Genomic DNA, 12,237 nt, shown 5'->3' with positions numbered 1-12,237 from the left:
CAGGTTTATGAGTGCAAACAAGGGAGCATGGATGTAACGTCATACTTCAACAAGATGTCTTTGTTATGGTAGAAAATGGATCTATATCAGGAGATCATCTGGAATTGCCCGCATGACGCCATTTAATACTCGAAGATAGAAGAGGTTGAGCGTGTGTATGATTTTCTTGCGGGGTTCCACCCCAAATTTGATACGATTCGGAGTCGAATACTAGGGCAGAAACTGATATCATCCCTCATGGAGGTTTGTTCAGAGGTTAGATTGGAAGAGGATAGATCAAGTGCAATGAATGGGTCTGGTGTCACCACTGTAGAGTCAGCTGCTTTTAGGGTGAAACCCACTGGATGTGATGGTGACAAGCAGAATAGAAAAACACCTCCAGTATTTGAGCATTGCAAAAAACAGTGGCACAGAAGGATCAGTGTTGGAAACTACATGGTCGACCTCCTAATGGTAAACGTCGCCCTCTAAATGACAAGTTAAAATCTGGTCGTGCTCTAGTGAGTGAATCGGTTGAGGGTGCCACACAACCTCAGACACAACCTCTAGTGACCAACCCAGGTGATTCAGGTACTATAGGGATCAGAACAATTGCTCAATCAGGTAACCCTCAATCTTTTAGTTTCCTTATTGAAGGGAATGAGTTATGGATTCTAGATTCAGGAGCGACCGATCACTTGACTGGTTCATCTGATCGATTCCTCTCGTACTATCCGAGTGCTAGAAATGAGAGAATTCGAATTGTGGATGGGTCATTCACTTCTGTTGCTGGAAAAGGCAGACTGTCACCATTTCAAGGATTAATTCTTCAAAATGTCCTATATGTGCCAAAAATTTCTTACAACTTGTTATCAATAAGTAAAATAACAAAGTATTCGAACTGTAGAGTTGTCTTCTCACCAGATGCTACTTTGTTTCAGGACTTAAGCTCGAGGAAGATGATTGGCACTGTCCGATATGAAAGGGGCCTCTATTTCCTTTCTAAAGATGCTTCTTCCAGGAACTTGTTTAAGACTAGCCTTTTATCTTCATTTACTATGTCTAAAAAAGATTATTTATTGTGGCATTTTCGTCTTGGACATCCAAGTTTTCAATATATGAGATATTTTTTTCCCCACTTATTCTGTAATGTGAACATTTCTTCGTTATCTTGTAATGTCACGCAATATATGAGATATTTGTTTCCCACTTATTTCGTAATGTGAATATTTCTTCGTTATCTTGTGATGTTTATATACATGCTAAACAACCTTGTGTGTCTTTTGTTTTTCAGCCCTATAAACCTACCCATCCTTTCCACTTGATCCACAGTAATGTTTGGGGTCCTTCAAACATCTCTACCCTATCCGATAAACGGTGGTTTGTAATATTCATCGATGATCATACCCGACTTACATGGGTATATCTATTTGCTGATAAGTCCAAGGTTCTGTCTACCTTCAAACAATTCTATACCACTATTTTAACATAGTTCAATACAAAGATTGCCATTCTTCGGAGTGACAATGAACGTGAGTTTGTCAATCACACCCTCCAAGAATTCCTAGCATTAAAAGGGATCGTCCATCAAAACTCTTGTGCGTATACTCCACAACAAAACAGGGTGGCTGAACGGAAAAATCGCTATCTCATTGAAGTTGCTCGCTCCTTGATGATTCCAGTGTCTCTCCCTTCGTACCTGTGGGGAGATGTAGTCCTTACTGCAACCTATCTCATTAATAGGATGCCTTCATGGGTTCTAAAGTTTCAAACACCCTTTGAATGCTTCAAAGAGTCCTGCGAGTCTACCCGTCTTATTCCTGAGATTTCTCTTCGTATGTTTGGGTGTACAACCTTTGTTCACACTCATGGTTCACATCAGACTAAGTTTGCCCCACGAGCTCAAAAGTCTGTGTTTATTGGGTATCCCCTTCATCAGCAAGGCTATAATGCTTTCACCCATCTTCCTGAAAATACTTTGTCACAATGGATATCACGTTCCTTAAAGATAAACCGTTCTTTCCTATTAGTCATCTTCAAAGGGAGACCACGAGTGAAGATACTAACAGTTCCACATACTCCGTACCTATTAGCTTCAATCTTGAGCTAGTCCTAATATTCCTGAACTCAGTCTACCTAGTCTCGAGCCTAATTATGCTCCTACTATTCCAGTGTATGTCCTTCCTACTAGACAAGTGCCCTGAATAACATACTATAGGAAGAATCTCAGAAAGGAAACTCAGAAAACCCTTGGTGTTCCATCGGAAAGTGTCCAAGCATCGGAACCAGTTCAGGTTCATGATTCTATTGTTTCATAAGAGATTCTTGAAGAGAAGTCTGGGAATATAGAAAATGATGAGGCGAGTTTAGAGAAGGTTGAAATTTTAGGAGGTAATGAGGTGCTGGAAGATCCTCAGAAAGATGTAGAATTGTCTCAGAAGTCTGATATTGGAGAGAGACCGATGAAAACTTGCAATTATGATACCACTCTAGATATGCCAATTGCTCTGAGGAAAGGAACCAAGTCATGTACAAAGTACCTTTTACACAGTTTTCTGACCTATAGTAACTTATCTTCTGGTTTTAAGGCTTTCACTACCCAACTGGATGCTCTAGCAATACCTACAAGTGTACATGCGGCCATGGAAGTTCCCGAGTGGAAAGCGGCAATAATGGACGAAATGAGAGCTCTCGAGGCGAATAAGACTTGGGAGTTAGTAGCTCTTCCTAGAGGTCACAAGACAGTTGGTTGCAAATAGGTGTTCACAGTGAAGTATAGGTCTGACGGAATGGTCGAGAGACATAAAGCCAGGTTAGTTGCTAAAGGGTTCACTCAGACATATGGGATTGATTATTCAGAAACTTTTTCCCCTATGGCTAAGCTAAACATGATCCGAGTTCTTCTGTCTATTGCCGTGAATAAAGATTGGCCCCTACATCAACTAGATGTAAAAAATTTCTTCATGAATGGTGAGTTAGAAGAAGAGGTTTACATGAGTCTGCCTCCAGGTTTCGAAGTTAAGTTTGGAAACCATGTTTGCAAACTCAGGAAATCCTTATATGGGTTGAAACAGTCTCCTAGGACATGGTTCGATAGGTTCACAGTGCTTGTTAAATCCCAAGGGTTTGTTCAAGGGCATTCTGATCATACATTATTTACCAAAAAATCACCTTCAGGGAAGATTGCTGTTTTGGTGGTGTATGTTGATGACATCATTTTACCAGGAGATGACACGACAGAAATTGTTAAGCTAAAACAAAGGATGGCAGACGAATTTGAGATCAAAGATCTTGGTAGTCTGAGGTACTTTCTCGGGATGGAAGTGGCGAGATCGAAAGCAGGAATATATGTATCTCGACAGAAATACATGTTGGACTTGTTAAAGGAAACAGGAATGATTAGATGCAAATCCATTGACATTCCTATTGAGGTCAATGGCAAACTAAAAAGCATTTCGGAAGGATTTCCTATAAATAAGGAGAGGTATCAACGCCTAGTAGGAAAACTGATTTACTTTTCTCATACTAGGCCGACATCTCCTATGCTGTGAGTGTAGTAAGTCAGTTCATGCAGAATCCGTATGAGGAGAACATGGAAACAGTGACTTGAATTCTGAGTTATCTGAAGTCCACCCCAGAGAAGGGCTTAGTGTTCAGAAAATATGACACACGGAGCATCGAAGCGGATACTAACTCGGATTGGGCAGGATCAGTGACTGATAGAAAGTCAACCTCAGGATACTGTACCTTTGTGTGGGGAAATTTGGTGTCTTGGTGGAGTAAAAAACAGGGTATATGGCCAGAAGCAGTGATAAGGCAGAGTATACAGCTATGAGTCTAGGAATGTGTAAAGAAATCTGGTTGCAGAAAGTTTTGTCTGATCTTTATTGGATTTTATGTCCTAAAACTTGTAGTTTGTAAATTGATAAACATATTCTGTTTTGTTTTTCGATAAAATTGTTATTGAAATTGTAATCTTGAATCCAATAAACTAAGGTCCTCAGGCTATTTAATGTAGACTTGAACTTTATGTGATGACATAAAACATGGATCAAGTTCGAGTATATTGCCTAAACTGGTCTATAGTATAGGGATAAGGTTGGGCGCCTTATTCTGGGGATACTATGGATACGGCCTACTTTGTAGTTAGTACAAACAATGTGATCCTGAATCGTTCATATAGAGATATGTGAGTGGGGGCATCCTATGCAATTAGTTTGTATAAGACTAGACCACGACTTAGTCACTTTTGCTTTATAACACCGTTTACTATATAAAACTAACTAATTCAAATTTGATGACCTAGGTAACTCGATCTCAATCCTAAGCTAACTATGAACTTCTGTTTATTCGGGATTATCTTTAGATCTGCATGGGTGAGAGCAGCTCAACAGCGCTGGCTCAATAAGCCTCTCATTTCAAGGGTAAGACCGGGCAAATAGCTAGGGACATAGGGTACAAAACGGACTTCACTCATACTCGTCTCTAGTGGTAGTAGATAGGTTGTTCCCTTAAGTGCTGACTTCGAAATTAGAACAAGGGGCCCCACCCTCTCATTAGGCTGAGAGGGACTCGATTTGTTGGTTGGACCACAAATCAATTGTTCTTCAGATGTTCAGTGGAACTGAAGGAACAAGAAGTGTTCTTGGGGGTAAAACGGTATTTTGACCCAGCCAAGACCATGAACAACTTGTGAAAGATTGACTTACTGGTTATGGTTATATCAGATGGATAGAAATATGTTAAAAAATGTTGATTAATTAGGTTAAAGAGTTTTACCGGTTAATCTCGGATTGTTGGAGCCCATGATCTGTAGGTCCATTAGATCCCCCTACTAGCTCATATGGATTAAACTTAGAACAGTATGTAGGATTAATTCGAATTGCAGTATATAGGATTAATTCAAATTGTTCGAATTAGGAAAAGGGAGTAAAACCAACAAGTATATGTGATATTGCTATTGGGTTTTTGTATGGCGCTCTATATTCAAATGTGATTTGAATTATGAAAATATGAATGCGGATTAATGTTCGGGAGGTCAAAATTAGTCAAGAGGGTCAAAACTTTAAAAAGTCAAAGGGTTGACTTTTTCGCTATGGAAAGTCAAAGTTTGACTTTGACCAAATGGAAAAAGACCATTTTGCCCTTGACTAGAGTTAGTGAAATTATCCAACATTTTTGTTGGATAATCCCACTAACTTAAGTGAACTATGTGTAAACATTATAGAATGACACATAGCCCACTTTGGTTTAGTGCTTTGTGAGGTGTTGATCTTTGGTGAGTTTTTACATGCATCAGATGCATGTAATAGTTTTATAAAAAGAAGTTTTATTTTGAAATAATCTTCTTCTTTCCCTTTTAGTAAGTTAATTTTTCTATAATTTTTGGTTTTCAAATTCTCACCAAAAATTCCCTTTTTCTCACATTAACCTTGAACCTACCTTTATTCTCTTTTCATTCCTTCATTCACCGAGTCCCACAACCCGGTTCTGAGTCTAGAGAATAACAAGAAAACTGTAGTGGTGATCCGGTAGAGTTTGAGTCGAGATTCAACGAGAAATATCTTTTTTTGGGGAGCTACAAAAGTTGTACACTATTCCTTTTAGTTTACTTTTTTTTTTTTTTTATAACTTTTGCATGCTAATTTCCTTTTAATTAAAAGTAATTAGAGTGTAATTAGATCCTTATTCCGCTATGTATGTCTAGTGTTCCATCAATCTTCACAAGGATAATCTGGGTCCCATGAAGCTGTCTTATGATAATAAGGCTGCCATCAGTATTGCTAGTAATCTAGTACAACATGATAGAATCAAGCATGTGGAAATTGACAGACACTTTAGTAAAGAGAAGTTAGACCACGGGGTTACCTGTATTCCCTATGTACCTAGTCCAACAGGTTGCAGATGTTCTTACCAAAGGTTTATCGAGACAGATGTTTGAAACTTGTGTTAGCAAGTTGGGTCTTGTCGATATCTACGCCCCAACTTAAGGGGGAGTGTTGAAATATGTTACATTAACCCTAAGGGCATATTTGTAGTTTACTCTATATTTACTAAAATAGGGTTTTCCTTCATTCTATTTATATCTGAGGTTGGAGTCTCTTGTAAGCATGACATTAAACAATAAAACTTTTCTATCGTGGTTTTTTCTCCCTAGATTAGGTTTTTTCACGTAAACTTTGTCTGGTCTCTTTTCTTTCTATCTTTCAATATTTAGTAAGGGTTCAAAAAAGTCTAGCTGAGACTTTACCACCTAAATCTTATCTAAAAGACTTTAGTTCTGTGTTGGAATGAGTACAAAGGAGTCCACAATTAGTATGAACCTCCCATAAATAAATCTCAAATGCTAGGGACCATTCTAAAACACCTTAATCTAGTACGAACGAATTCAAAGCGTGCTAAATACTTACCAAAGTTACTCAAACAGTCCCAAAATGTCATTAGTTAGTTCTAAACCAAATTACAATATTTTGTAAGGGTTCGAAAAAGTCTAAACAAGACTTTCAAACCAAAATCTTACCAAAGAGAGGAGTGGGTAATGTAAGACTAATGTTGATTTAGAGTGGTTTAGAACCAAATCTCACTTATAGAGGAAAATATTACTGAAAAATTGATAGATTTGTGTTGTTCAAGCTTGAGGTGACTTGTCTGTCTATGATTGTAGCATGATCGACCTCTGTTGGCTAAAGGAGAAGTTGAAGAAGAAGGAAACACAGAGAAAGTATACCATAGCACAAAAAATTATTCTCTTGTGGTTGTGGAGGTAACACCACTTGAGGGAAGCTATTGTTCAATGAAGAAAAAGGCCAATGGAGGGTTTTCACCTGAGATAGAAAACATGGGGAGTGGGCTAGTGTGGTTGCTGATCGAAAAAGCAGAGAAAAAGAGATGAAGAGAGGGAGCAAGTGAATTAGGAAGGAGGAAGAGGAAACCAAAGGGAGAAAGGAAAATTAGAAGGGTGAAAATCTAGAGGAAAGATGGAAGAGAGAAGAGGGAAGGGGGAAGGGGAAATGCTATGTAAAGGAGGGAAACGAAAATGAGGGCATTTTAATTTTTACGTGGTTCATTATATATATATATATATATAATAGTAACTTTGGCGCATTAGTTTGTCACTAAAGACTATTAGCCTTTTGGGAGGCATGTTAACATGTTGCATGAGCTTTTAATGACGTATGTTTAAACTCTATCACTAATAATTATTTTATGTGACAAGTTTTTTGATGTGTTGCTATAAATAAGTAAATAGTGATATATTCTGGCCATGTCACTAAAAAATTGCCACTAAAAGAGAGTTTTCTTATAGTGCCAGCACGTCACAGCCCATGCCTATGTTAAGGTTAAAAAAGAAAAGAAAAGGGTTGGTTCAGGAGTTACTGTTATTCAAAAGGAAATTTTGGTTGGCTATTTTTCATGTTGAGGTCCAGTTTTCCAATTATACATTGGATTGGGCTGAGTCATTTAAATTGCCTGAACCCAAAATTCAACCTAATTTAAGTCCATAATAGAAAATTGGGTCAAATCTGATTTGGCCCAAGACCAAGCCCAATTTATGAGCCAAGAAGTAATCAATGCCAAGTGTGCATTTGAGAAACTCTATAAATAAAGGTCTTAATCATTCCTTTTTGGAAGAATTGAAGAGTGGTGCTATGAGAATATGAGGAATATAACTCTTCCAAAACACTAAAAATTAGAAGATCAAAACTCGGAAGCTCTAAAGCGTGTAGCTCTCCTGAAAATTTGAATAATTGAAAATTTAGAAAACAAAAACTTATATTAAGTTCTTGAAGAGTTTTCGAAGACTTTGAAGCTGAAGCTCTAATAAGACTTGGAAAGAAAAGACTTACTTTAACGTTCGAAGAGAAAACATCAAATTGAATTTTGCGTATTAGAGATTATACTCCCTATATTGAAATGAATACTAATACAAAATTTATTCAACGAATCAAATTTCTCCAAAAATTTTGCGATTTTTAAATTTGATTATGATTTTTTTAACTATACAAACAATATATACCTTCTTTTGGAAGGCTACCAAATTGTAGAATAGATAACTTTTAAACACTTTGAGACTATCAATCACATCTCTAGTTTCTTCATTTGCATAATTGATTGAAGTAGACTTCAACTTTTCCAAGTCTTTAATTTCATTAAAGTTGTGGAAGATACAAACTCACCAAAGAAGACTCGGAAAAGATGCATTATATATTTGTCCTCATCCATCTGCATAGTCTTTTGATAGACTTATCCTTTTACATCAATGTGCACTCACTCTACATATATAATTAAAAAAATTAGAAATAATAATTTACCAGAGCAATTATGTTGAAGATCGTGGAAAATTACCTTTGTATGAGACATATGCATAATTTAGGGAGTAATTGCAGTAGTTAGTCCTAAAGATAAATAATTAAGTATATAGCAATATTTTTTAAAGAATTGTAAAATGTAGCAAAATCTATGATAGAGATTCTATTGCTGATGACTCTTATCAATGATATACTCTATCACTTAGACCCCTATTAACAATATAGCCTATCATTGATAGACTCATAGAGTTAGTTCTAAATTTTGCTATATCTACAAATTTTTTTGTATTGTGTTATATATGTTAATACTTTGGATTTAATTGTTATATTTGTAAGCCTTATCATTGACCATTACAAAAGTATTTTCTTAATGCAATAAGTGAGGGTATAGAAATTTGAAGTTTATCCCAAAAAGTATTAATTACAATTTAACTATATTCACTTTACATTATTGCAAGTTATTATGATAATTTTGTTTTTAGTGGAAACAAAATAAAAGGCTTGTTTGGATTAACTTAGAAAAAATGTTATTGGAAAAGCCATTTTAATTTAAACACTTTTGATTAAAAAAAATGTTTAAGATTAAGTCACTTTATGTGTTTGACAACTCTTTCTCAAAAGTGTTTTTATTACAAGTTTGTTAGGTTTGTTGTATACTAAGGGTATTTTTATTAATCTCAAATTACTATAAATGACAACTGTAAAATACTATGAACCAATAATTTAAAATAATGGTTGTCGAAGTTGGTCGTTCTTGGAATTGGTTGTCGGAGTTGATCGTCAATGGTGGCGATCAAAGGTCATTGGCGACGATGATGGACACCGGTGGTGGTTAGAATTGACCGCTTGTGGTGGTGGCTGGAGTTGGACTGTAGAGGCGATGGTAGCTAAGACAACATAGTGAAAGTGAAGTAGATGACTTTTGGGGTATATTGGAAATTTTAATAATAATACAAATGGGTGAGAGATTAACCATTAAACACTTAAAAGTCATTTTTCAAAAAATGATTCCAAGTGTTTATCATAAACTAACTTATTCTATAAACTCGTTTTTTTCAAATTCCATTTTAAATGTTTACCAAATATTTAATTTTTTTTTTTTTTAAACTAACTTATTTGTTAAATTAAATACTTGAAAATATATTCCAAACATATTTAAAATCTATTCAAAAGAGATATTGGATTAAAAAGTAGTTCACCTATAAGAAATTAGAGTGAATTGACTTAACAATAATTGCAGTCTTTGCAACAAACATTTTATATATATATTATATAAAATATCATATGTATGCTTTATTTGGTAACCTTTTTGTTTTTTAAAATTAGGTCTATGGACATTACTTCCACTTCCAAATTTCTTTCTTTGTTATCTATTTTTGACTACTGGTTTAAAAAACCAAGCCAAATGTTGAGAACTAAAAAAAGTATCTTTCAAAAAGTTATTTTTGTTTTTAGAATTTAGCTCATAACTCAATCATTGTACTTAAAAAGATGCAAATGATAGTAAGAAATGTTGATGAAATAGACTTAATTTCAAAAACAAAAACAAAAAATCAAATGGTTACCAAACGAGGTCATAATAATTAAATTCCAAAATCTACCACACATTTTATAATTAAATAATCCTCAACTAACAACGAGCTAATAATAATAAGAGCAATAATTAGATGCAACCTACACTGTACTAATTCCATGTATCCTTTTTCTTACATGATAAAAAAAAAATTAAAATCAACCACATGACAAATTTTTTTGGTGTGCAAATATGATGCACAAAAATTATGATGATGATGATAAAAATAACTCAAACTTGTTGATTCAATCCAAAATATGAACTAAAAATATAAATCTTCATCTAATCATATTTTTTCTTACACCTTCGAAAAAATACAACAATCTCTATAGTCAATTATTTGGGTGCATTTTAAGTTACACCAATGGTTATACAATCTATCCAAATATCCAATAACAAATTGTAACGTGGTAAACTTTTTTTTGTTCTAAAATGATAACTCTTTTATATATATATATATATATATATATATATATATATATTCTTTTGTGATGGAAGGATGTATTAAGAGTGCCGATGTATTACTCTTAGAAATTCCAGAATCTTTCTGCCACATCATCCTCCAAAACCCAATCAGATGCAGCCATCTGGCCATCAAACTCTGCACCTCCACAAGCAGCACCCAAGAAAGAAAATGGGTGTTGTAGTTGTAGTTGTAATTGGTCCACCTGAAGAAAGTCACCATTATTATTCAGTGGCTGCACATCACAATTATTCCCAGCCTCTTCTGAAACACTTTCAGAGGATTCTGGCCATTGATAATAACCCCCACAACTCAGAATTGAGCTCTGATTGGCTTCTATGGTGGGTTCTGATGAGGATGAACCACATGGCTTTTGAAATAAAGCTTCTTCTGATGATGGAGGATTGTAGTTTGAGGAGGTTGATGATGATGGTTTTTGGTCCATTTTTTGAAGCAACCTCGGAATCCACAAATGGTGAACTGTCTCCAAGAATTTTTGGCTGTTCGATTCCATCTTTAGCTGTTTTGCTTGTTTTTCTACTCTTGTTCTCCAGTAATTCTTTATCTCATTGTCCGTTCTTCCTGGTAATTGTTGTGCAATCTTTGACCACCTGAGAATCAACAACAAAAATAAATGGACAAATAATCTTAAATTTTACATGAAATGACACTATAAGAACTTTAACATAAGACCCAAACACGGTTAAATTGAAAAAAAAAACTGATAAAAAAATCTTAAAAATTATTTTACGTTAATTATGAAAGAAAAAATGACATTACAGAAGCACGAACACAATAAGTCAAATCACTATTTACTTTTTCTAAGAAAGAGAGAAAATATAAAAAAAGCACGAAATCTTGTTATGTTTCATCAAACAAATTATTATCAATATTTTTTTATGGTTATAAACGTTCGAAAATAGAATCTAATTTAGAAAAAAATTAACTGATGTGTTACAGTAAATTTAATTTTCTAGATTCGTTCAAGTAGGTTCTTACCGGTTCCCCCACTTGGAATGGAGTTCGAGGATGAGGAGTTGTTCTTGAGGGGTTAGATTCCCACGCTTGATGTCGGGTTTTAAGTAGTTTAGCCATCTCAATCTGCAGCTTTTTCCTGTTCTCTTAAGGCCTATAGAAAGAAGAAGAAGAAAACAAACAAACAAGAAAGGGGAAGAAAGTTCAATAAATGAAAGGTATAGGGGTGGAAATAGAATTTGAGTTAAATTCTGTTTGTTTGCAGAAAGAGACCTGAATATTTGGCTAAGTTATTCCAATGGCCTTCACCATGACAAGCAATGTAGTGAATAAGGAGTGTGTCTTCTTCAATGGTCCATGGGCCTCTTCTTACCTCACTTTCTGCTGCATTATCATCATTATTATTGCAGCTTCTAATTACATTTCTTCTAATACTTTCCATTGAAAGACAAAAAACAGAGAGAAACAGAGAAGAAGAAAGATTCTAATTTGTTGATTTTGGGTGTGAGAAAGATTGAAGAGTCAAAACATTTATAGAGATGAGAAGAGAGGCCAAGGAGTTGTTCTAAAAAGCTAATTAGCCTAATATTTTGGTCCCTTATATGGGAGAATTTCTTCACATGTTCTTTTTTTTTTTTTTTTTTTTTTTTTTTTTTTTTTTAATTTGAGTGAAATTTTCTTATGAAATGGGACAAAACCAATAAAATGTATAACCCAATAGATTTTAATACTTCCTCAACAATTTGAATTAAAAAAAAAAAAAATGACTTTCTTTTTCCTCTCTTTAAATTTGAAAGAAAGACTTCTCCAAGTCCACATTGTCTATATGGGTAATGAGATTTTTAAAGTTAATTACAGTTTCACCTTTTTTAGCTTTATAAAGGGATTATTATGCAGCATGCATGTTGTAATCAATTTCACTTGAAATTTCCAGATTT

The 12,237-nt window shown here is 34.8% G+C and overlaps 1 protein-coding gene across 1 annotated transcript; it reads right to left on the bottom strand.

The window, feature by feature from the left end:
* Positions 1-10,349: 10,349 nt before the first annotated feature.
* LOC120076031 (transcription factor MYB78-like) lies at positions 10,350-11,882 on the bottom strand. The gene is made up of 3 exons (XM_039029816.2): positions 11,573-11,882; positions 11,324-11,453; positions 10,350-10,935 (listed from the first exon to the last, which is right to left on the bottom strand). Exons 1-3 carry the CDS (start codon positions 11,739-11,741, stop codon positions 10,389-10,391), a joined length of 846 nt encoding a protein of 281 aa, XP_038885744.1. The 5' UTR covers positions 11,742-11,882; the 3' UTR covers positions 10,350-10,388.
* Positions 11,883-12,237: the final 355 nt, after the last annotated feature.

The sequence above is a fragment of the Benincasa hispida genome, chromosome 4 (genome assembly GCF_027475165.1).
Source record: "Benincasa hispida cultivar pf3 chromosome 4, pf3_genome.v1.1, whole genome shotgun sequence".
Taxonomy (NCBI): Eukaryota; Viridiplantae; Streptophyta; class Magnoliopsida; order Cucurbitales; family Cucurbitaceae; genus Benincasa; species Benincasa hispida.
Note: the sequence above shows the minus strand (reverse complement) of the source record. Positions and strands in the feature narration are given on the sequence as shown.

What these genes read in the sequence shown, in the direction of transcription:
- LOC120076031 (XM_039029816.2), bottom strand. Translation starts at nt 11,741, where the DNA reads ATGGAAAGTATTAGAAGAAATGTAATTAGAAGCTGCAATAATAATGAT. An exon ending in TAACTTAGCCAAATATTCAG is followed by an intron (nt 11,454 to 11,572) that starts GTCTCTTTCTGC and finishes TTCTTTCTATAG; the next exon opens with GCCTTAAGAGAACAGGAAAA. An exon ending in CATTCCAAGTGGGGGAACCG is followed by an intron (nt 10,936 to 11,323) that starts GTAAGAACCTAC and finishes GTTGATTCTCAG; the next exon opens with GTGGTCAAAGATTGCACAAC.